General features: G+C 29.3%; 1 protein-coding gene across 3 annotated transcripts in view; it reads right to left on the bottom strand.

Annotated features, from left to right (window-relative positions):
* Positions 1-76: 76 nt before the first annotated feature.
* LOC107454615 (AP-5 complex subunit mu-1) overlaps positions 77-27,433 on the bottom strand; it is a 38,147-nt gene continuing 10,790 nt past the window's right edge. The window contains exons 4-14 of one of the 3 annotated variants that reach the window (XM_043051159.3): positions 27,292-27,365; positions 27,134-27,203; positions 22,693-22,824; positions 19,411-19,491; positions 15,769-15,943; positions 14,359-14,468; positions 12,543-12,640; positions 10,432-10,517; positions 7,299-7,414; positions 6,166-6,262; positions 77-608 (exon numbers count right to left, since the gene is read on the bottom strand). In XM_043051159.3, coding sequence (XP_042907093.1) covers positions 505-608; positions 6,166-6,262; positions 7,299-7,414; positions 10,432-10,517; positions 12,543-12,640; positions 14,359-14,468; positions 15,769-15,943; positions 19,411-19,491; positions 22,693-22,824; positions 27,134-27,203; positions 27,292-27,365 — 1,143 coding nt within the window. In that variant the 3' untranslated portion in view covers positions 77-504. Of the gene's footprint in view, positions 609-6,165; positions 6,263-7,298; positions 7,415-10,431; positions 10,518-12,542; positions 12,641-14,358; positions 14,469-15,768; positions 15,944-19,410; positions 19,492-22,692; positions 22,825-27,133; positions 27,204-27,291; positions 27,366-27,433 lie in introns of those variants that run through there. The other 2 variants (XM_043051161.3, XM_087154227.1) reach the window with 2 other exon arrangements.

Raw genomic sequence — 27,433 nt, 5'->3', positions numbered from 1 at the left:
ATTTCTTGCATATTTTGTCATATAATAAGAGCTTTCCACATTTATAAAATTTATTTATTCAAAGAATTGCAAAAACTAATTTTTAATATATATTTATTTAATAACAGCCAAAAAAATTAGAATAGTAAGACATACAAATCTTTTTCATCATTTTAAAGAATATAATTATATATATAATTTTAAATAGCAAAATAAAAAATTCAAAATCAAAATTGAATAGTTTAAATTTTTAATTTAAACTATATATTTAAAATTCTATTCAATAATGTGAACATTTAAAAATGAACATAAAAATACTACGCATTATGATCAATTGTAGTTTGATTTATTTATATTTTATGAATAAATTATAAATAAAAATAATAAATATTTTGTATAAAATGTTACGAGAACTTTGTTCAAGACAATATTGGAAAATTGTTTGGTGCTTTATTGAGCAACTTGCTCACAAAAATGAGCTGATGTGTAAAAATGTTGCTTGAGTTTCACTCCCGGCAAGACATTTCATTGGGCACATATTTTTTGAAATATTTTATCTGCATGGAGTGGAAATGGCAGTTCTCCATAGCTGTTCCATATTCGATATTCCGTAGACTGCACGCTTCTCTCTGAAAAAAAAAAAAGCTTAAATCAAATAGTGATCGAGACAATGAAAAACAAAATGCAAAATTCATAAGTAATTGTAGTGTGTATATATATATATATATATATATATATATATATATATATATATATATATATATATATATATATATATACACACATACCACTACACTACAAAAATACAATTCCAATTCCCTAGTATATAAGAGATGTTAACTCCCTTCTAAGTTGGGGTACCTTTTGATAGATGAAGGTTGACATTGTCTATAACAACTCTCCCCACAGTAATAATACAATAATAAAAGTAATAAAAAGTAAAAATAAAATACAATAAAATTTTTATACATTAACTGGACAGTCCTTCAAGTAAAAAAATCCTAGGATTAAAAATCTTATTTCGTATCTGTATTAAATTAAATGAATAAAAGGGAGATGGAAATTGAGAGGTGATAAAGCTTTGTGGATGTTAACTGCTTGCAACATTAAAATATATAATAAGTAAATGATCCCCAAGTCAAGTTCAAAGAATATGGTATTGACCTATAAATTAAACAGCGTAAAAAAACCATTGACTTGCTAGTAAGACAACGGCGATTCACCCGCAACGAAATAAAGGAAAGAAATAAAATTTTTCTTTTGCTATTAGGGAAAATTTTTTTGAAATGTTTAGTTGGACCCCATGATCAGAAAAAATTTCAGAAGACTGAAAATAAAACCTGAAATTGAGAATCTTTTGCAAAATGAAAGAGAGTTGCAAATAAGAGGGCAAAAATCTTTCTCACCGAATCCAGCTCAGTATATGCACATGCAGAATCCAAGGTTGGTAAGTTTCTTCAGAGGTGGCAAGAACCACCGGTAGAAACCGGTTAAAACTGGCATGGCAGAAGCCCTTTTCTGCCACACTTGTGGCAGAAATTCAGAAAATGACATAAAAGTAAGTACTGAGAGTGACATACAATGGGTAATTTATAGGAAAAACAATTAAATGTTAAACAAAGGACAATTTATTTACAAAATTATCACCATTCAAAATCAAATACTACATCGTTTGCACTCTGCAGTAATCTACACTGGTTATCATAAATTAAGGAAAATTCACAAAAATCGCGATAACTCAAGAAATTACACATGGAATTTTATGAAACTTACCCACAATATACAACACATAGTAAGGTATTAAACAACATAAAAAGAAATTATCAGACATTAATAGTAGTATAGAAATTAGCACATGTATAAAATAAACAAATTGGAAGTATCGGTTTGCAATAGAAAAAGTACCTTTAATATGGAATATGATTGCCTCTAGAAGCAATACAGCACAAACAGCGATGTGTGATGCTTTTAATTATGCGGTCTATCAGTTCAATAGGAAGTGAGAGCCATTGCTCTTGTAAAGCAGTTGCAAGCGTGGCAAGGGTCTGAGGGGGCGGATTGATGGCAGATACACGCCTCCCTAGAGCATCCCAAACGTGCTCGATAGGATTCAAGTCCGGGGATCGAGCTGGCCACTCCATGCGAGTAATTGTTTCCTGTTGAAGATAATCATCAACAATGCGAGCTCTGTGTGGTCTTGCATTATCGTCCTGTAACAGGAAGCAATCACCAATTGCCCCGGCATATGGGCGCACATAAGCATCAAGGATGTTGTCTCGATAAACCTGAGCATTCACGGTTCCCCTTGGAAAGACATGGAGGTATGTGCGCCCTCCTAAGGATATGCCTCCCCAAACACAGACACTGCCTCTTCCGTATGCATCTCTTTCACGGATGTTTGATGGATGATAACGGGTCCCAGGTTCTCTCCATATCAAATAACGTCTACTGTCACTTTCTAGACTAAACCTGGACTCATCCGTAAAGAGAACAGGCCTCCATTGATCTGACGTCCAGTGGACATGTTGTCGGGCCCACTGCAAACGGTCTCTCCTATGGCGTGATGTGAGCGGCACGCAAATGGCTGGTCGTCTCGCATACAGACCACCTTCGTGGAGCCTTCTGCGCACAGTTGACGTTGACACCAACCTTCCGGTGGCTGCAGCAAGAGAGGATCTAAGATGTGTCGGAGTAGCGGTTCTATTCCTGCGTGCACTTAATGTCAAATATCGGTCATCGGCACTGGTCGTAACAGTTGGCCGTCCTTGACTGAACCTCCTAGATGCCGAATCTGTGGTTTGAAATTGCCTCCAAAGTCTATGAACCACAGATGGACTCACATTTAGCCATCTGGCCACTTCTGATTGACTCTGCCCTGCCTCTAGTCTTCCGATGGCTCTCCATCGTAGTTCTTCAGGCAAATGATGCCTAGAGGTCATTATTACGAATTGGCTATCTCAGATTTTCAATGTCGCAATCACAGTAAAATTTGTGTGCTTTCTCTCAAACTTGGACTTTTATGCTCCAGGCAGATGACGTAAGCCGAGTGCAGCGCCACTAATTTGCATATTGCAATTTTACTCAGCTACTCTTAGTGGACAACATATGCAAATTTTGCACGGTTTGGCTTACTTTTGAAAGAGTTATCGCTATTTTTGTGATTTTTCCTTAATTTATGATAACCAGTGTATAACAAAAGACAAGTTTTGATGCAGTTTCTAAATCTAAACAATTTCTCAATTTGCTATGCACAAACGAGAAATTTAATAAGATTCTCCCATGCCCAGCAGAACTAGCAGGCATTGCCATCAAGGAACAAGCAAGATTTGAGAAACTTGCATCGATTGCATATTTTTTAAAACTGGGCCACCATGTAGCAGCTGGGGTAGTTGTCAAAACTTGACTGGAAAAATAAGTTTCAGGAAATGGGGCCGATTTGTTTCGCAAAGCCATGACATAAGGTGCAAAATCTGGGTAAATATTGGCGAGTAAAATTCTGGCACTTTCTTCTTGAGCACATGATAATTTCAATCCCAAATACTTTGGATACAGCATATAAGCTAGCAAATGATAATCAGTAACTGCCTGTTTAAATCTGTATGTAAACAAAATTTCATTAAGCAATTACTAGAAGTAATAAAGAATTTTTTTTTAGTTTCTGCGAGTTTTTACTGGTTATAACCAGTTTCTGCCAGCAAAAAGTCAACCCTGGCGGAATCACAATATTTTATCAAACAAGTAAATTTATTGGCGTGTTCATACCCTACAGACTAAAGGTGCGCTAAAATGGATTGGGGTTGAATGAATCGAGAAAATATCGACTGAAACACTGGAAAATCCAGAACCTTTGCGTAATTCGTAACTAAAACCAACATAGTAGAGAAGGAAAAGAATCTTATTTTGGAAAAGGGAAAGTTAAGCACTTTTTAAAAATACCCAATGCAAAAAACTTTCAGGGCTTTTAAAAACAAAAAATCAAAAATAAGCACTTTTTTGAAAAGGCTTCGCACCCTGTTTAAAACTAAAACTTCAAAAAAAAAATATTAAAAAAAAAAAAATAAAATAAAAAACACAGAAATTTAGATTTATACTGTTGTATCTGAAAAGATATTTTGAACTAGATATTGTGGCAAATAGATTAGCATATTCTAATATTCAATTAAGAATTTTAGAAGCCATCGAACAATTTCCAAAGCTATCCAATACCATTGATTCATTCTCAAATAAACATTCTGTACAAAGGATTTCCAAAGTAAATATTATTTAAAAAATTCCAAAGCAAATATTATTTAAACTAAATGTTCCCAGCTTAAGAAGCTGGAGTGACGTTTCTTTGACACTCATTCTGATAGACTAGTGGGAATAAGTTGCTCATGACACATTTGTAAGAAAGTGACAGCACACATACAAATTAATACTTAATAGAACCAGGGTTGCTCAGGGGATAGTGGAATGTTAAAGGAAAAGGATCATGGAACAGGTGCTATGTTATTCTGATTTTGTGACAAGTTAGTTCGACTTTAAAAATCCACCAACAAGAGGAATTCTGAAAGTATTACAATTACCAAAATATATTAACACATGCTGCAAAAGTCTATCTGCAACTATGTCATTGTTAACTTTTTAACAATACAGGGTTGCCACTCAAATCTGGAGAAAAAAAAATTTCCTGTACATATTATACAGGAACACACAATCACTGAGCGTCTGAGCTATATTTTGGCTAACTATACTAGTTTTAATTGATGGAAAAATCTTAAAAAATAAGGAACAGCTTAATCTACTTAAAACAAAGAATATTATAATAAATAAAATAGTTTAGTATAGCAGAAATATCACCCTTAAGTATCCCATAGAATGTGCTTTGAATGGTCACCACTTTTTAAAAGACGAAAATAAGAAATAAAATTCCCTGTATTTTCCCAGTTGTAAGGAGAACTCAAAATTCCCTTCATTTTTCCTGTTATTTTAGGCAGATTTTAAATTCCCTGTATTTTCCAGGTTTTCCCTATAAAGCGGCAAACCCTACAATAGCATATATGCCCTTGAGAAAGAAAAAAAATAGCCGGTATCTAACAGAAGAAAATATCCATTTAAATCTACTATTTTAGGATATATTTTAATGAATACACCAATGATTTTAGAGATAGAGTTGCCTTCATGTTGAAGTTAAATAAAAGTGAGAAAAGAATGTGTTACATTTGGTTATGTGCAGCAAACTGTCTAAAAAAATTATTATAAAAAAGATCCATTACTTCTTTTTGGCACTACAACTAAAAGTTACAGAAAGTCATACTAATATGTTTTTCCCATCATAGTCTGTCAGATGCTTGCTTTTTCAAATTAGTCACTCAATAGTTAGTTCTTAAATCTTTTTTTATGCCACCTGAGTGGCAGTAATACCACCTTTGCTTGTTGAAGGTAATGAAGAGTGCGTAACCAAATCTTTCAACAAAAAATAAGCACCTTTAAAGTACTTTTTAAGGACTCAAAAAGTATTTTTAAGCACTATATACATTAACAAAATGCAAAATAATTTTCAGAGACTTTACATCATCATGATAAAATAACTAGTTCCTGACAAAAAAATTCTTTTTGTGATTATATTAATCATTATAAAATGATCAATAGATTTTTCGGTTTGATATAAGAGGGTGGAAAATGAAGTCTGAAATCGAGAATATCTTGCAAAATGAAGCACGATGGGTGCTATCCTACGTTACGGACTGACAGTATGCTGAAATGGATTGAGGCTGAATGAACTGTGAAAACGTTGAATAGAAAACAATGTGAAAACCATGCTCCTTGCATAATACGCCACAAAAATGATATGGTAATGAAAAAAAGAAAAAAAATTCTCATTTTTGAAAAGGGAAAATTAAGCACTTTTTAAAAATACCATGTGAAAAAAGCATCTTTAAGAGCTTTTAAAAAACGAAAATCTAAAATAAGCACCTTTAAGCACTTTTTAAAAACACTACACACCACGTAATCTCCTGATCAAAATAAGTGACAAAGATGCCTTATTCGGTTTGATTTGATGACTTTTACCCTGTCTGGTTGCTTATATCAATTATAAATTTTATGATTGCAAAGATTTTTTCAAATATTTTCTCGTAAACACCAAATGTTTTATTTATTTATTTATTTTTTGCAAAAATAAGATAATTTTAAAATAACACTTACCCATCAGTATTTTAGGTTTACTCCCTTCAGAGACAGTGATACTTTTAGGATCGATATTAAAACCACTTAAAGTTGCATTACTTTGTTTCAAATTCACCTGAAAGGATTTTAAACCATTATTAGAGAACTAAAAAATTAATTATCAAATATTTTTATAGAAAACAGTCCATATAATGCAATAGCGTGTGTAAACAATGATAATAATACTGAAGGAATTTCTAAAGTTCAGTAAGAACCATTAACTACTCACAGGCTGTAAAAATATTAGTTAAGGAATCTCTAGAATAAACTAATATTGTTTTTTTGTTCATTCTAATGCACTAAACACCCTGCAAAAAACAGAGGCATAGCCCAATCTTTCCAAAAAAAAAAAAAAAAAAAGCTCCTTTTAAGCACTTATAAAATATTTTTAAGCACTATATACAGATGAAGTATGTATATAGTGCTGTTATAGTATATAATGCAAAAACTATAACAAAATGCAAAATAATATTCAAAGACTTTACATGATGATTATAAAATAACTAGTTTCTGATAACGAGCTTTTTTCTTGATTATATTAGCCACCATAAAAAGATTGAGAGATTTTTCGGTTCAATTTCAGAGGGTGGAAAATGAAGTCTGAAATGGAGAATATCTTGACATGAGAACCTCACAAAACCCAGCTCAGTAGATGCACATGTGGACTTTCATCAAACATGTAAAATGATTGGCGCCTTCATATGCTATGGACAAACAGTACGCTGTAATGGATTGTGGTTGAATAGAACAATGTGAAAACCACGTTTTTGCGTAACACAGGATGAAACTCAATATGGTAAAGAAAAATAAATCATTTTCAAAAGGGGAATATTAAGTAGTTTTTTAAAAAAAAAACAATGAAAAAAGCACCTTTAAGGGCTTTTAAAAAACGAGAATAAGCACCAAAGATTTTTTTGAAAACATTACGCACTATGAAGAAATATTTCAATGCATATTTAAGTAATTTACGTCTAAAACTTATTTCAAAACACTTATCTGCTCCAGATACAACATTTAATTAGTATGCTTAATGATATGTGAAATGGTCTATAACACAGTCTCATGTTTTATAAAGATTGTCTACAGTAATAATAATTTTAAAGCATCCATACCTGTACATAACAATTCTTTTCAATGCAGAAGGGATCACTATTTGGCATGAAAGGTCCATCCTGGAATTCAATTTTGGCTGTTAGTTTTATTTCAAGATCTTTTGGAAACTTGGAACCTTAAAATATCGATGATTGGTAAGTGAGGTTGTTTTTACATATTCCTAAGATTTGTATTAACTGTAACTGCTAGAAGAAGAATCAATGAATTGATGATTGTTGACTGCAGTGTAGTGATTACAACAGGCTGATCACTTAATAAGATTTTGCATAAACAATCAATAAATACTTTATGTCATTAAAACTTTGTTCATTTTCGGACTCTCAAAAAATACTTAACAGTTGTAACACAATAGTTAAGTGGTTTCAATATCTCACAATATTGTGAATCAGTTTCAATCAGATTTATTTAAAATCACTAGCAAAAATTTTGTTTGCATGTCTTATTTTGATTAAAATTATTTTTATCTACGTGAGAGAGAGAGAGAGAGAGAGAGAGAGACTTTTTAAGAAGAAAAAAAAAAGCTTCCTTAAGTAAATTATAATTCATTGTATCAACTATCAATTGTATCAATTAAGAAAGTAAGCAATCCACCGTTAAAGATCTGGTGTACACATTACTCAGTACTCAAAATCAAGAAAACAGTGTTATTAACTAAACCTGGTGTAAGAAAATCGCAAATATGCTTTAAGCGTTTACTTTATTGATTTCAGCTAATGTGGGAAGAGAATCTACGATTTCTAGTAATTACATATGTTTGTTAGGGGTTTGGTGTCTTGAAGTAGAATTTTTTTTTTCATTTTTAGTTTTTGTTAAAAACTAAAAGAAATAAACATCATATGAGAAAAAAGTTACAGCCATTAGATGTTACTGATTTTTACCTGATTTACTAAAAAAAATTAGTTAGCTCTATGTTTTGAATAAGCATGAATAGTGAAGTGATGAAACCATTAGATCAAACAGAAAAAAATAAATACTTTTTTAAGAACTAATAGGAAGTATTTGGAAAAAAAAAAATTTACATGAAGATCTTATTAAACTCTACAATTAGCACGGACATCAGCATCAAAGATGAATTTTAATTACTTTTAAAACACTTGAACAATGTGAATGCAAATTGATTGCAACTATCTCTGCGCAATATGTTTCCAAAATATTTTTCGTTAATTAAATTCTGTTTTGATTTATAAAATTTAAATTTTCATCATTTGATGGACCTCATTATAAACCATTCATGAACTGCCAACACTAAAAAAGGAATTAGCAAGTATTGCTTAGAATAATCTGTTCATCCAATAGATTTGTACCTTAATGTATTGAAATAAAACTTTTATTAGACTCCTGGCTGTATATTAAATTAATGTAATAAAAACAGCTAAATATTGTTTTATCATTATTATAATAGTGTGCACATAAAGATGACTAACCCTATGAAACTAAATACAAAAGCTTTTGTTTTGATAAATTCCTTTTTTTTAAATTGCTTATTCATTATTAGGAATCAAAATTTTCTGATGCTTACGACAATACACAGCCATTCTTCAAAAAACTAATTTCTTTTATATCTTTAGATTGTATTGATTTCCTTCATTTATTCAGGCATGAAACTGTACAAAAGTTAAAAGCTGAACTTTTACAATGCAGACACTGGGAGGGGGGGGGGGAGGATTTTATGAAATACTGTGATATACATAAGATATATAAAAACATAACTTCTAACTCTGCAGTGAGACTTTTTTAAATTTTACATTAAAGGTGGCAGAAACATTTAGACAGTGAAACTAAATTTTTCTTAAACATAATTTTAAACTTCTTTGACCACAACTATTTTAAAAAAAATTAAGCAATATAAGACTTAATAATCATTCTTAATTAACTGCCAGTCAATCATTTTAAATTAAAACAGTCGCTAACTTTCACCTCAATATCTTCGGATAGATTGTTGCTAACAGTTTCAGTTACTTTGACTGTTTTATTTAACCGATCAAACTTGAACTTATTTTTTTCAGCAGCATTGAATGTAAGAACTATCAAATTGACTTCCAGTGCTAAAATACATTAATCTTATAATGCACCACATAGAAAGAACACAAGTAAACAAAAAACAAAAACATGCATGAACAAATGCTGCCTAAAAGTAAGAACTAGCGGAGTCGAGAGAACTATAACGCACGAATGTGCAAATTCAATACCCATCGCACCATGAAGGAAAACCTCAGATCAAATATCGGCGGCCAAAACGAAACTGATTAGAACTCAAAAACCAAGTCTTTGCCACATCTTTCAACAAAAAATAAGCACCTTCTAAGAACTTTTTAAGAACTACATACATTAACAAAATGCAAAATAATTTTCAAAGACTTTAAGACATGAGAGAATAACTAGTTTCGACAAAAACTCTTTTTTTGATTATATTAGCCATTATAAAACGATCGCCGATCGTTTTATCGAGCCATTACAAAATGCAGCCGAGTTGCACATGTGAAGGCAATAATATCACCGAATCTAGCTCAGTAGACGCATACAGACTCGTAAGTATTTCATTAAATATGTAAAATGATTGGTAATAAATGATAACAAAAATCGACTTTGTAACAAAAAAAATCTCATTCTTGAAAAGGGAAATTAAGCACTTTTTAAAAACACCCAATGAAAAAAGCACTTTTAAGGGCTTTTAAAAAACGAAAATAAGCACCTTTAAGCACTTTTTAAAAACGTTATGCACCATGAAGAACCTTATCATTTCTGTTCTACAGTGGAAGTCACAGTTGTCAAAGCAACGGCGCACCTATGAAGCTTCACCCATTTTCTACAAATGATTATTCTTTCCCAGGGGGCTACTAAAAGAAATTCATTCTGAGAGCGGCTATCGTTCGGGCTGTTTGGGTTTCAGCAGATATGTGGGGTCTGTAATAATTGAACCCCATCAAAAATTTCGTTTTTGGAACATTGTCGGAAATTTTAAAAATTGGGAGAAAATAGTGGTTTTCCACTTTTTTGAGGAAGTCTTTCATCCCTGTTTATTAATAAAATAGGTAGCACTTTGTAGCGTAAACACAATACAGGGAAATGTCAGCAGAATGTTGGGGTAAACTGTGTCATTAAATAATATAACAGTTTTAAATAATTACTCACCTATTGTCCATTTCAGAGAATATTTATCTTCTGATAATTTTAGAGATCCATGATTGGCATTCAATTCCATTCTTTTAACAGGCCCTCTAAGAAAAAGAATTGACTATAATGAAATGATACACATACACAAGATTTAAAAAATAGGAAAAGCTGAAATTTGTTTGGATGATATTTAGATTTTCTATTTAAAGAGCAAATAATTGGGAAAATGTAGGGGTTTTATCAGGGTTCCCACTCAATTTTAGAAAAAAAATTCCCTGACTTTTCCAGGTATATCAGGTAAATTTCAATGAAAATTGAGATTGTATTTCCATCAGAAGATTTTGATTCTTTTATTTGTATTGTGAAATATTAGATTTTCTGTGTTAAAAAATTTCATTAAATGAGGAAGGGAACATTTCAGTTTGACTAAAATGTGAAATTTTTACAACAAATGATTGTAATAGATGTTAGAATTATTTAACTTGATAACTGATTACTGTTACTGCTAACAATTTTAAGACTGGTTATTTTCCAGGTATGATATAGGAATATTCAAGGTTTTCATTAAAAAAAATTTCAACTTTCCCTGATTTTTAGAGTTAAAATGAAATTCCCTGACAATTCCATGTTTTCCTTGTTCTCCCTGACCAGTGAGAACCCGTTTTAATAGCACATGGATGTGAATTAAAACGATAAATTTTCAATTCAATTCAAAAGGATTGCATTAATAAAATTAATATTAGACTATATTTTTAATAAACATTTAATTTTAAATATTGAATTTATGAAACAAACAAAAAATTTTATTGGTATAAATCAGAAAATTCAATGTCATTCTAAATAACAAAATTTATTGCACTTTTTAGATTATATTATACGAATATATTAAGAAACATATCATCAAAAATAAATAAATTGAACAAGTTCAAATAGACCTCATATTTAAAGTTTAAATTAGTTTTGGATATTTAAAACAAAACAAGATATTCCCATTTTATTTTAAAATAAATTTTTATTTTAAGAACAAGATTCTAATCAATATAGTTTAACAAATAATTATTTACTTAGTTTTGTGATTTCTTAATTTTTTTTAACGGTTTAGCAATGTTCATATGAAATAAACAAGCTATTTAATATATTAAAAAAAATTTTATAAACATGAATCTACATTTAACCCTTTGCAGGATATCTGCTACATTTTAGATTTTCAAATCTATGACTTTTCATGACTTTTAACGAAGTAAATTTTTTCTCCAACAAAAACACAACAATAAATTTAAAAAAGCATTATAACAACATTATTTGAAATTATGGGTATAACCAAAGCTGTTATACTATGCATCTTCATAGTTATAGATTTTAAATTTTAAAAAAAAAAGAGTTGAAGCCATAAAATAGCTGAGAAAAATAAACAAAGGCAAAAAATTTTTTTCTGCAGAATTATATTCTAAAGATGCTTTTCTTGTTCGTCAGAAAGGAAAGAAATACTACTGTTTCTCTGTTCTCATTTCCGAATTAAAAAAATTTGCCAATGACTGGCTTGCTTCAGCTAGAATTTTAAATTGATAAGATAAAAACAATAAATAGTAATAAAAATTCTGAAACCACAGAAGTTTAAAAGATAATTCACTCTAGAAATGATGTTCTTTCTTTCATTTTTTTGAAAGAACACCATTATTTTTAAAGAACATAATAAAAACATTTTCTATTTTAATAAAATATGACTGTGAGTGGGGATTTTGTTACAAATTCAGATATTCGGAGGGTATTCGTAAATTTCATTTTAAAAATTAGATTTTTGGGTGACCTAAATCCATGACTTTCCATGCTTTCTTTTTAAAAAAAGTTAAAATCATGACATTTCATGACAGATTTTGTTCAATACCGAAATTCATAACTTTCCATGATTCTCATGACTTTCCAGGTGTGCAGATTTGTAAATAAGATAAATTTTGACCAAAATTTTATTTAAGTAGAACTACAGGAGTTGTGATCACCATTAATCAGCAAATGAAATAAAGCTATATTTTAATAATTATGCCTAATCCTTTACTCGATCTCTTCAGAATATTATTTATATTTTCAAAATTTAACAAAATATTAATATTAATAACTACACATGTACTTACTTATTAAAAAAAACTATAACTAAATCACAGAAGTCAAATGAATTCTTCACTTTTTCATTCAATTTCAACTGTAGAAGAAGCTCCATGCTGTCTTCACCCTAAAATGAAACAAAAACAATCATTAATGTGAACACATATATAAAATACCAATACAATGCAGTATGTGTAAAAATTAAAGAAACATTCTAAAAGATTATTTTTATAAATTATCAGATTTTCACCTACTTCATCTTATAAATAAATGGTTTGAAGTTTAGTAAGAAAAAAAAGCATGTTTTTTTTAAAAGTACAATCCACGTTTTTTTTTTTTTTGTTCCAGAAAACCTATAGGATTCAACCTAAATGGATTCAACCCATGGTTTAAGAGCAAACCCAGATTGCAAAATAGTTGATTTCATAAGAGGTTAAACTAGTTGATTATTTTTGAAAAAGGTTAGACAAGCAGGTTTTACCTAAAAAAAAGAGTTTTTATTGTCTCTTTTAAGTTTTCCTCTTAATATTCCCATTTAACATACTAATAATTTATTCCAGTTAAAACAGTTTAGTAAAAAATATATATCTAGCTAAGAAACTTTGTACCCTGCAACTGACACTTCAAGGATTCCACACATTTATCTTTTTATTTACTTTGAAACAAATCAATACACCATGCAAATCACTTCACCAAAATCTGAAAGCATATTTGCTTAACTAATACATCTTAAATACATGTTTAATTACAGGTAGGTTAAAAATTTAAGAATAAATATATAAAATTAAGAATTAAACATTAAAATATACATTTTGCTACCACAAAGTATTTTTTTAACAAAGAATTTTCATAGAAGTTGACACCAAGCAAGCCTTAATACATAAATAAGAGGACTTTAATTAAGTATTTAGAACACTAAGATACTAACAATTTTGATTTGAATTCATCATAAGGCATGAATCAGATTTTTGTTTAATAAGCAAACTAGAAAAAAAAATCTTAACAAAATATTTTATAACAACACAAAAATCATATTGTAAACAATGATGCAATTCATACAAATCCTATTAACAATTATTATACAAATACTATATAAATGGCAAATTTTTTATATCACTAAAGAAGCAAAATTTTATATTAAAAATAAATTAACTCTAAATCGAATGAAATCAATTAAAGAGAATAAATTTTGAATCCATCAAACAACCCCAATGCCTGGCAATTCCTTTTTATCTATTTCATGTAGACAATTAAATGCTAAAATATATTGCAATGTATTTACCGAAGAATATTAGTCTTGTTTATAAAAGGTATTATTATTATTATATGCATTTATTTAGCTACAACAAAATTCAATTCAATTTAGTGTGAGGTATTGGCTGTATATTACAAAATTTTATATTCATTCAGTGAATTAAAAGCCACAAGGGAAAATAAAAATGATTATTTTGGAATAATTTTCTATTTTTCTACCATAGAAAAGTTTTTCAAACTAAAACTATGGCAATAATAAGGAAAACAAATGTCTCAGTTCACTGCATGAATGACTTGAGTTAATAACTAATTTTCACCAGTTCATATGCATAAATAAGAAAGTTCTTTGTTGTATTTAAAACAATCAAGCAAAATTTTATATAATACAGATTTTAGGGCTTTAAATAATAGCATGTCTATTTTGGCTACAATGTTATAGTAAAAAAATTTTGTTTTAACTTAACTGCTTTATAAATAATAGAAAAATTTATAAATTAATTGTTTGTTTGTCTCAAGTTATATCAAAATAACCTTTTTATAAATTAAGAGTTAATTTCTAGTGCATATTTAAATTAAAAAAAAAATACTTACAGCCATTTTAAATACTCCTTGCAGGGGTGGATCCTTAGGAAAGGATGAAATGTAATGAAAGAGAATCAATTCATGTAAGGGGGGAGAGAATCTTAACCTTTTCTGAACACCTATAAGCAGACTTAGATAAAATGAGAAACTTTCTGCAAACACAAAATCTCAATTAAAAACTTTTTTATAAACTCTTGTAACTTTCAACCATTTCGTTGCCACCTCATTTTGGAAAAATTTGTTTCAAAATCATTGACTTTTTAAAATAAAAATGTTTTAGTTTTTATCAAATTTTTTATTGATTCATACCTTAGGGATGAGTTTACAAATCTAGATATCTAATTTTAAAATCACGCAAATTATAAACTCTTTATATTATAATTTGTGTGATTTTAATTTATAAATTTTTTATTCTTTATATTATCCAAATAATAAACTCTTTATATTTAATTATACATTTTTTATAAACTTGAAACTGTAAAACTAATAATTTTGTTCTAAAATGGATAGCTGAATTAAGGGTAGCCAATTTATACTTTCAAGTTAAGTAGTTTTTGATAAGAAAAATAATGTCAAATAAAGCCAGATTTGAATTTTTTTTAAAAATCTTTTTTTAAAACATGAAGAATATAAAAGAAATAGAAAAAAAAGTAAAAAAAATAATTTAAATAAACATACGTTGCTGTTGTACAGAAAATGCAAAATTAAAACTTTAAATTTTTGAATATTTTACTACAGTAATGACTGGTAATTTCATTAATAAAAAAATACCAAAGCTAATTTTTTCTCTGCATAATTCTCCAATACAGCAATGGCAAAAAAAAAAATCCCACACTAGCTGATTTATATAGGAAAAATCATAACCGAAGTTTAAAATATAAATTTCTTTTCATTTCATATTAGCCAGTTGAAGGAAAAAATTAGAATAATTCTGAGTACTAAATTACATTGCTGTTTATCCTCGATGCAGGGGTTTGACCAGTTTACATAAAAAGTCTTGATTGCTTAACTATAAGTCTTCTTGCTTTGAAATCAATTGTTTCATCAACCAATACATATAATAGATTTGAACCTGCATATTAATGATAGATAATGAAGGTATAAAATTCCTATTTTAATAAAGAATTTTAATACAGTTCTTAATAAAAAGAGAACCAGAAATATGGAAGTTCTGGGAATCGAAAGTTTCCAAAGCCTTGACGGAATCACTTAGCATAGTTTCAAGCATCTGGGGGGAGGTGGGGAGTAAAACTTGTTTAGATATATTTAAAATTTTATTCTCCGTAGCATTCTTAATTAAAATTTTCAATACATCACTGATAATTGAATTCTATTGGGAATTCAGCTTTAATTATTTCTTCAAAAATTATCATAATTTTTAATGAAATTCTGAATTTTTTAAGGAAAAGAAATTATTACTCATGGATGATGCTCCAGACAAGGTGACACAGGGATGAATGATGAGGGAATGCAAAGAGAGGGGTTGCTGTGGATCGACGGTGCCAAGGGAGAGACTGACGTCATTGTTGCCTCCCTCCAAGTCAGCTTTCACATACACCTGTCCGAATGTCTGAAAATGGGTGCTCTCCCCCGTCTGCAAAACAAAATAAGTTCTACATTCTCTTAACTTCAAAAGTAATAAATACAAAATTAAGTCACATGGGGAAAAGTAATTAAGGTAATAAGTGTTATTAAAAAAATGTAGTGCGTATAAAACTAGAATGCCTAGGGAAACTAAAACTTGTGAATTTGTATACATTTAATAATTCTGAGTATCAAATAACACAATACTGATACTGTGTGTTGATCAAATAAAACACTGAGTATCAAATAAACAGAAAGATTATATTACTTGTACATCAACAACAACCAGCTATATTAATACAAAGGCTTATCTCATACAAACTCTACTTCAAAAAATTAAGATTCTTCCTATCCATTAAGATGCAAAAAAAAAAAAAAGAAATTGATGAATATTTTAAAACAATTAAGAAAGACGTATGCAGGAAAATAGCGAAAACATAAAAGTCTGCAACAGACAATCAAAAGTAATGCAGGGTGCGTAGCCAAATCTTTGAATCTAAAATAAGCACTTTTTAAAAACTTTTCAAGCACTTTACAAAAATTTTCAAGCACTCAAAAAATTCATATTGAATCAATGATATTATTGAAAAACAAAAACTTTTTATGAACAGTTTTAGCATTAAAAAAAAACTCAAAAAGAAATGGACGTAAATCGAAACAATCAGTACTTTGCCACATCACCGAGTGAATTCAACTTGACTCTGAACTCAGGTAAAAAGTACCCTTACCCCTACATCAAAAAAGTGTTAGAAGTAAAATAAAATAAACAAGAATAAAATTATAAATTAAAAAGAAAAACATTTAATAAGGATCTGACTATATCCGAATTGGAGCACTCGGGTTTCAGCTTCGAGTGCGCGCGCATGCGCAAGTCATAACGTGGGTACCACATGAAGTCCGTGTGAATAATTACGTAGCAAACACCCCATTTTTCGTGAAATGCAGGGGATCCACCAGATATCACTGAAGGGAAAAAAATTATTCGTGAAAAAAAAGCACTTTTTAAAAACGTCAGTTGAAAAAAGCACCTTTAAAAGCTTTTAAAAACGAAATCTCCCAAAAAGCACCTTTAAGTAATTTTTACAAACGCTACGCATCCTGTAATGGATGTTTGGAACCAATGTTGTCGCAAGACAACTAATAGGCATCAGATTAATTGAAAATGAGCAATAACTCATTTGGGTAAGATTTATTTCGATTTTGTACTAAATTTATTGTGCTGTAAGTACTACCATAGGTTTCAGAGCATCTTTCACAGATTTATTCCAGAATCTTTAGAGTAATTTTTAGTAAAAATGCCACACTGTCTTACATGTTGCACCTGCTAAAAACATCTCTAGAATTTTTTATTATCATTGCATAGGCCCCACCGCTATATACGTTGCATTTACAATTTTAGCCAGGATAGATTTCAGCCACTGACAAACAGAAAACAGGTATTTTAAGCACAAAAAAAGAAGAAGAAAGTTTCAACAGCAATGTATAACATATGAAAGTGAACTCAAAAAGTTTCTCTTATAAAGAAAAACAAGCTCAAAATCTCACGGGCAACCAAGAAGCACTAACAACATGGGGCAAAACGAAAATCGAAACTGCAGTTGAAAGGATAGAAATGAAAGCGAAATACCATATGTAAATCTCGTGACATTGGAAATCTCATCCATAAGAGTATCAATCATTGTTTTCTTCTCTGTTCTTCACCAACATGCTTCACTTACCCATCCACTCATCATCATAGTTGGCTAGACAGTCCAATGTGGGCCTTCTCATCTCAACCGCGGCCTTCCCCGATATCTTGTTCTAGTAGGTCTAAAAAGCAGCATCTTTTTTATTGTGTTGTCACCACTAATTTGAATCACGTGGATCATCTACTTCAATATATTTATTTTTATGTATTTAATAATATCAGGTTGCTTATGAATCTCAGTTCAAAGTTAAATCTCCTTCTCCAGTTATTGTTTCCATTTACACCACCAAGTATACTCCGGAAAATCTTTCTCTCAAATATTGCGATACAATTTTCCTCCAGTTTCGTCGTTGTCCAAGCTTCAGAAGCGTACATCAAGAATGGCCTGAATAGAGTCTTGTAGATTATGAACTGTTAGATTAAGAACGAATTTTGCTATGAAATCCTTAGAAGAAAGTAGTACATTTGTAGTTGACGTAGTATAATCCATTATCAATTAAAAATCTTTTCTTTCTTTTTATTCTACCACATTTTAATAAAAAAATATTAGATAAATTAGAAAAATATACCATTTACCAAGAAAATTGATACTGGTTTGGTATTTTAGAACATTTTTAATACTGGTATTTTGAACACATAAATCCACACTGACCACGAAATCCTCGTGCAAATCTCAGGGGAAAATCAAATCACCAGGCAGATATGATGCACATATTTTGTCTTTTAAATACAGATAAGCAGTGGCATATATGCTGGAAATTACAGTAAATGGTGAAGTGTGAATAATTGTAACGCCGTTTATGTTCACACAACCTTTCAAATGCATCTTGTATATTGAGCATCCAATTGAATCAGTAAGTTTGATTCAAGGTATCTGCTACATTTCAGATTTTCAAATCCATATCTTTTCATGACTTTCTATGAATAATTCCAAGAATTTCTCATGACTTACCAAAGTTACTATTTTTTCCGACAAAAACACAGCAATAAATTTAAAAAAGCATTATAATAACATTAATTGAAATGATTGATATAACCAAAATTGTTATACTCTGCATCTTCATATTTATTAATTTTAAACTTAAAAAACACAGTAAAGAAAGAGTTGAAGCAATAAAACAGCTGAGAAAAATACAAAAGCAAATAACTAACTACAGTCAGATATATGTGGTTATTTAAACCTGTTTTTTTCTTCTTAAAAGTAAGTGTCATATAAAAGGCCTAAACTTGAATTTTAAATTCATAAAATAAAAATAATAAATAATTACCAGATAAAAAAAATCTGAAATCATGGAAGTTTAAAAGATAATTCACTCTAGAAATGATGTTCTTTCATTTTTTGAAATAACACCATATTTTTTTAAAGAACATGATGAAAACATTTTATATTTTAATAAGTATGACTATGAAGGGGGATTTTGTTACAAATTCAGATATTAGGAACACTGTGAAATTAGAAGAGGGGGAAGATTCCATTTTAAAAATTCGATTTTTCAGCAACCTAAATCCATGACTTTCCATGATTTCTTTTTTTAAAAAAATAGTTAAAATCATGATATTTCATGACAAATTTTGTTCAATACCAAAATCCATGACATTCCATGACTTTACAGGTGCGCAGATACCCTGTTGATTACTAACTTTGGCAAAAATAGGCACATGAAAGCCTAAAAATTAAATTTACCAAGTACATGAATTGAAAGGAATAGTAGTGGTTTAAATCTATGTGTGAAGGTGGAAGAAAGAAAAAAAAAGGGGAGGGGACTCATTTTCAGGATCAATTGACTTACCAAGATACATCGAATGAATTCCAATATTTTTATGTTGATGACTTGCTTACCTCGGGATTCAGAGGGTTTCCATGCTGGTTGCTGAAAAAGTTGGACAAAAATTCTTAACACAAATAAACATAAAAAAAACACATAACTCATAAGCACAATCAAATCAAGTTAAGATTATCCTTGTAGTGTGTCTACCACTACAAAATTCCAATTCGCTAGTATATGAGACATTTTAACATAGTAAATGCTATGGTGGGGTACCTTTTCATAGATGACGGTTGACATAGTTGATAACTACCATCCCCACAATCCTGATTCCATTTTCCTCCATTTTGTCGTTTTTTCTTGAAGAATTGTTTTTCGTTTACAACCTATGTTAGACCTAGACATAACCACCAACAGTGTAGGAATTGAATTGAATTGAGTGTAGGGTTTAGTGGCACAAGGTCCAAAAGTGGACATGCTGCGCCAAACAATACGGTAAAACAGTTTAACCAACAGTGTAGGATACACAGCCTATAAACATAATAAAAGTTGCAATTATTTTTAACAGCTGCACACAAGATCTTGGTCTAAGTCCAAATTGTCCCCACACATGCTGTTACTTTAAGGGAAAGTTGGACAATCTGTTAAACTGTGTGTTTTGTGAGGGACTAACAACCAACTGGTCTATGCTTGTTGTAAGGAATACGATTTTCCACAGGGAAGCACCAAATTTTTCTGCTTCATTTTCTCAAAGATAAACTCTAAATCTAGAATTAAGCTCAGGGGATAGAGCACCTACCTCCGGATAAAGTGACTTGGTTTTTAATCCACCCTAGCAGCAAAATTACTCGGGGCCCTCATGGGACCAATATTCACGCATTTTGGCTTAATAAGGATTCAAAGGTCTATTATTTTTCGGATATTGGGCATATATAGAATTGATTGATTCACCCGATATTTTACAACCACTTTAACCAATATCAGATCTCCTTAGAATTGTCAGATTCTTACGATATTTCCTATTTAACCAATATAGGTACTATATAGGTCGACATTGGACCAATACTAAAAATTCTAGATATCCTGATATTGATCTATCGGTGCTTGCTCATATAGGACTCATATTGAGCCAATTTTGAGTTCAACTGGGGCCAATTTAAAATTGTCGCTAGGGCAGTCATGACTAATAAGTGCAAACGAATTCTGTTGACGGCTCACAAATATATCTTCAGAGAAAAACGAAACCTGAGTAAGGACCTCCTTGCTGTTGGGCTAATGATGGTAGATTTTATTCGACGTGTTACACAAATGCAGGCTAGTTTGTCACAATGCTGATCCAGATGCTCCCTTTTCTTCTGGGTTGGGTTCAAAGTTACAATGCTATGGGGTTAGACCTTGATAGTTGTTTCCACAGTTCAACGCTGGTTATGAAATGAAATAAATCTAGCATTGTTGATTCTTTTAGCACTGCAACAAATAACTGGAGGACCAGGTTGGGTAAGGTCAGTGCCTGCATTACACAGGCAGAATGTTAGCAAACTTATTTGCCATGATTCCATAGTGATCCATTGCAAAAGGAATATTGTGACCATTATCCATCGAGGAATAAATCACAAGTTGACAAATAAGAACAGGCTCGTTCCTTAAAAGCAAGACTGAAGAAATTTAGAAGAATTGTTTGAATGTCTTACTTATTAAGTCACTAACTCACACTTAGGAATACTTTTTTTTTTATTTCACTAACTGAAATGCATTTTATAGGTATCAAATTTCAATTTTCAACAAGTTCAGCATTTTTAAAGCTTTTTAAGAATCACTCTAGAATCATGAGAGTGGTTAGGCAACCTTTAAATGATGTTTTCTTTCAAGCAAATAAATAATATATTATTTTTACATTTTAATTAATGAAACCTTATTCCTTAATACTAGCTTAAATTGTGGCATAAAAACATACTAAAAAATAGGTAATTAAACTGCAGTTATTAATCAAAGATTTTGTCTCAGGAATATATTTAAAAAAATAAATAGTTCTTAATTCACACAATCCAGGGATGAATGCTTCATTGTGAAGCAAAATTTAATTGTGTAGAGTTTGACAAAGATAAAGTTTTATGTCTTATAAAGATATATAACATCAGTAATTTATTCGAGAACAAGTTTCCACAGTAAAATGTTACAGCCTCCTTACAAGATGTGAAAGAGACAACAAATACATAGATCTATTCAAATTATCTTACAGGTCTAGGTGAACAAGTAATCGTCATTATCAGACAGGCAATAACAAATCATAATTTAATCTAATGATGAAGCTTTTAAATGATTATTAAATAAAATAAAAACATATTTCAGATATTGTTAATTTTTGAATAACACTCTCTTGCAGGCATTAAATATTTCCTAGCTTTAAAAATTTCTTTAATTTTATGAACTTAATTTTTTTTTTAAAAAAAAATTAAATTAATAATATTCTTTAATAAATATTCTTTTAATATATATTATTAAAAATATTCTTTTGAATCATAAATCAAATATTTAATTTTACTAAACATTATAAAATAAATCACTTTGTATTTATTTCTTAACAATCAATGTAACAGCTAACTTTTTTATTTAATGAAAGTGTGTAAGTCAGTAATTCAGTGTCGCGACTATCATGACAATATAAAAATCTATTTTTAACTTTATTTGTCTTTGAGATGCTTTATTTCTCTAACCACAAAAATATTTCAGTAGCAGGGTTATATTTAATTCTAATGGTCTTTTTGGTGATACAGTTGTAACAAGATTACTTAAAATTTAATATCAATAATGAGGGGTGGGCTTAATTTTTAGCTATGTTGCTATCTTATCTATCAATAACTCGCCAAATTTTGAATTCTTCCCAGGCTAGTATGTGTCTGTTAGCAACTATGCAACCACTGGTAATTTGAAATTCTTGGTGTTAGGACTGTCCTTTTTTTTAATGTTTGATGGCTTCTCAGCCCAAATGATGAAAGTGATACAGAATTGTTACATAAAAATGGATGCTAAAAAGAAGTTTTGTCTTGGTAAAAAGAGATGCTCTAATATTTTTTTTGTTGAAGTTATACGATTGAAGTTGTATGATTTTTTTGAAGTTATAATGTGGCCTTATTTGTTAATTTTAAAAATGCTGCCTAATATAAAAGGATCATTTTCTTTGTTTGATCATACTTCTGTAACTTCTCTTTTTTAATATAAAAGCAACAAAGAGAAACTTTTGTAACGTTACGGCATATGTTTGAATTTTGTTTATTTTTCAAATATCTCATAGGGTGGATAATTTACCTTTTTAAGAAATTTTTGAGCTGGGAATTTTAAACTACTTGCAATGCATGGCAGGTCAACATCTGATGGTATTCCAAAAGGCATAGACAAAGATGTGAAATTGGCGAGATCTATTATCTTTGATTGCCGTTGCTATAAGAAGAAAATTAATAAGTGGTTACACAAAAAACAGTTGTAGGCTAAAATCAATGAGCAAATAAATAAATGCCATAAATTATTACTTTATATATGCCTCTGAAAGAGGACAGTTTTTTTTTTTTGGCAAACAATGCTTGGAGGACTACGAAAATTCTCTCAAAATAGTAAAAATATTGTGGGGAATGTAGTTATCGACAATGTCAACTTTCATCTATGAAAAGGTACCCCACAATAGAATCAAGTTAACATGTCTTATACAATAGGGAATTTGAATTATATTTTTGTAGTGGTATTCACATTAAAATAAACCAAAGAGGAAATCATCTGTTTAACTTACTCTGAGATTGAAAAAGCTACAAGAGCACATTAAATTTCAGTTTTATAAAAAGGTTATGGGAACCTGAAAACATTCAACTGGCAAGGTGGGTTTTGATAAATTTTCTTGTCCTTTTTTAAAAGATTCATTTTAATTAAAATTAAATTTTAAAATAATTAATTTTTGTTGTACAGTCGTCAAAAAAAAAAAAAAAAAAAAAGATAGCACCCTGAATAACTTTTGCTCTAATGATCGGATTTTCACGAACTAAGTGTCAATCTTAATGGTTCCTGTTGGTGACCTCAAATATGCTAATTAATTATTGCTAACTATTAAGTTAGGAAATCAGACACAAAAACGTACTTTCTTTGAATAAAGATATATTTTATGGAGGGTGAAATCTCTTTTTTGCCTGCCAACTGTACAATGATTATTACAAAAGGTATCGATGATTAAATTTTTATAAAAATTGTATTTTAGCACTAAAATTTATTGCAATATTATCTTAGTATAATATACCTATGATTAAAATGCGCAGTGAAACTCGTGGAAATCTAACAGTTAGATAATTTAATTTTTTTGATTCTGCAGATAAAATTTCTTTCCAATTGCTTGTCTTGAAAAACTCTTCCTCATGACGTAACAATAAATAAAGCTCCTTCACTTTGCATTATAATTAGAAAATATTGGCTTACAAAATTAATTAAAAAATTCCCCAATCACCCACGAACTTAGGGGATCTTAAGGTAACTCCAGGAAATATTGAATTGGCAAACGTTTTCTGAGTATAATTAAATTGAAAGTAATAAATTCTTTATTTAATAAGAAACATAACAGTGAAAACACAAAATATAATTGCATAAAATGTAGCGAAAGCAGTTTTCAGACGGATGAAAGCACTGCTTGCATCTACTCCACTAGTTTTGATGCATTTGCAATGAGATTCAACTCTTGAAATTTTAAGGAAGTTCTGCATTAAAAACAGAATTTCATAAGCATCATCCAAAGAGTTCTATACTATTTCTTAGCATACAACTGTCCTCAATTTCAAGACTGGAAACGTATTTTCAAAAGAAAAAACAAAACAATAAGAGGTTTTTAAAATACCTTAAGTTAAACTTTATATGTTACTATGATATAAAAATAAATTAAAGTGAAAACACTATTTAATTCTTATTTTAAAAGGAACCACAATAAATAAAAAAAAAAAAAACGGAATTAATAAAATATTCTCTGCTGTTAATATCTTTCGAAGTGAGTTTTTTCCGAGCAATTTCTAAATTATTACCAAAGGGATTAATAAAAAAATGGTTATGTAAATCACTATTTCAGTCATTTCTATGCCTTCCAAACATATAATGAATTTCAGAGTGATGAAGTTACTGAAATAATTCTTTGTAAAATGTAAAACAAAAAAAATTTTGTGATAAGTTTAAATTGTAAATAAAATGCATAATTTGCTTTAAAGTTACTAAATGGAATTCTAAGAAGCAAAGTAATTATTAATGAAATGAAATACACTTATCATTTTGTTGCATATTCATTTGCATTTTTCAACGTATAAATTCCTTATGTGTCTTACAATGCACAAAAAACTACGAACTTTTATCTTTATTATACATCTTAATTTTGAAATGAATGAAAAAAGGTTTTCAAAAATTTACTTTTTGAAACATTCCATGCATTTAATTTAAGATTTTATTGAACATACAGAAATGCTCACGAAATTTAATTAATAATTTATGCACAAATGAACATATCATGAACAACCAATATACACAATATGCATTTACATTTCATTAACAAATAATTTTATGTTTACTATATAATTCTTTTGTAATTAACAAAATTTTTATGAAATGAAATAGTGGTAAATGAACATAAGATTCATAAATATGAAATAAAAAAATTTTTGGTACTCCTTAAAATGTATAATATAAGTTAAATCTCAAATGTCATGACAATTTCATGAAACTAAAAATTTAAAATATCAGAAGTCTCTCTACTGAAATATTTAAACGTAACAGAAACTATTCTGTAGAGTCCCTGTGTGATTTCACCAGTTTAATGAGAACTAAAATCATAAAACATTCTTTTTCGTGCTGCTATCATTAGAGAAGCATTGAATAAGGTAATTATATTAGATGTTTTGGCTTTCAATTGATATTCTAAATTATGGTTTTTGCAAAATTCAGGGTTTAATATTTTAAACTTAATCAATAAATACAGATTCTTTTGAAAAAGGCAGAGTACATGGAAGCAGGTACAGTCTAAAATAGAAATCTCAATATAAATTTAATTATGATTTTGATATAATATTTTAAAATATACAGAAATTTAAATAACACAGAAATTTTTTTTAACAGAAAAATTTATTTCTACATTTGTTGTCTAAAAAAATCTTATTCTTTTTTAAATATTGGGTATATGTAATATATATCCATTAATGTATTTTAACAAATGCTAAAGGGCTTACAATTCAAATAAATTATGTAATAAATATTATGTATATGCATATAACGCATAGATAAGATATGCATATTACACACAGATAGATTTTATAGATAAGTAACATATTTTAATTTTGAAATATGCTTTTAATCATGTACTTTATTTTTTCATGTATTTGGCTCATCTGTTCATCATAATTTTCCATAAAAAGTTACTATGTTAATTTATAAATTGATAATTTCAAAGAACAATTTGGTTCGATATCTGCAAAGAAAACTGATTAGAAATAATGCAATGGAAAAAAAAAAAACAACTTTTGGGGTATTAAGATTAGTTTTTCAAGTGGGTCCAACCCAGAAAAACCCACTATATTTTTCAGCTCTGGGCCTACCGGTGCAAACCCTGATTAAGAGTAGAAATATTGGTTGTATTAATCTTTTTAAAGTAAATTTGCATTATTATATTAAAATTGCGGAATTATATTATAATCATAGAATTTCAAGTTAAAAATTTGAACAATTAAGTATTTTATGATTATTATTTAGATTAATGCATGACTTTCAGCATATTTTCTAAATTCTGTCAATTTTAAACAATATGCAATACAAAATGTAAAGAATTCTGAAATTTTTGTAAATGAAACAATACATTAAATGTCGCATTTTATATTGAAGTAACCAATACTTTTACTGCAAAAATTTTATTTGCTGCTTACCATATACTTTGTTTTAATTATTCTACAAAAAAATAAAATTTGATGCAGTACAAAAGATCACATTAAGCATAACTTAAGTGATTTTACAAAAACTGTATTTCATATTTGAATTTTTTAAAAAACTTAATTTGTCCTGCAGGTAGCAAAGATTTAAGCTCACATTCCTATTCACACAGTAAATCCAAATCAAATAGTAGAATATTTTTAATAACATGAATAACCAAAATCAAGAAAATTTCGACTTTCACCAGTAAATGTCAACTATCACATAGTTGCTTTGGTAAACGTTCAAATTTTTGTTACATCAGATTTGATATTAATTTATTTGCTGATAATACATTTATTCGATATTTTATCAATTCAATTTTGAATATCTACTGAGGATAGATTAGGAGAAACATTAGTGACAAGAGTACCTGTTAATGCATGCCGGGTAGTGGCACTTGACCTTAAAAAAAAATCAGTGTAGGGCATACCAAGCAAATGTATACCAGGAAGTGGCACTGAACCTGACAAAAAAACATTGATGTAGGGTATACCGGGCAGAGTCACTTAACTAGACATAGTATATATTTCAGACATTTACCAGAGCGACTACATGATGGTCAACAATCACTAGTGAAAATCAAGAACCACTGATTTTGGCCATTCATAGTAACACATACACTTAATTAGCTTTAAAGAAACAAATCAAGTGAATTTTTTCAACTTTTAAATAAAATAAAATAATGGTTACAAAATTAGGGAAAGTGATACCAAGAGAAAAACGGGACAGAGGCTCTAACCCATAGTTAAAAAATATATATAATAACTATACTTACGTCCATTTTTGCTGCTCCAATGATACTTAAAATTCCCAACAGCACAGAAAATCCCATTGATATGAAAGGCCTAAAAATTGCGACACACACAATAAGTGAAATTAATAAACACTCCAGTAAAAAGTTAAACTAGTAAAATAAAAAGGAAGACTTCTTACATTTTTAATAATTCTTCCTTTTTTAGATTCCTTATGCCTTCCTCAAATGGCAAACAACAAACGAGTAAGTTATTCTAAAATGTACACAGATAAACTCACTAGATGACACCTTAAATTACTAAGCATAACAAAAAGAAAAGTT

The sequence above is a fragment of the Parasteatoda tepidariorum genome, chromosome 10 (assembly GCF_982258835.1).
Source record: "Parasteatoda tepidariorum strain Cologne lab strain chromosome 10, Ptep-v5.0, whole genome shotgun sequence".
Taxonomy (NCBI): Eukaryota; Metazoa; Arthropoda; class Arachnida; order Araneae; family Theridiidae; genus Parasteatoda; species Parasteatoda tepidariorum.
Note: the sequence above shows the minus strand (reverse complement) of the source record. Positions and strands in the feature narration are given on the sequence as shown.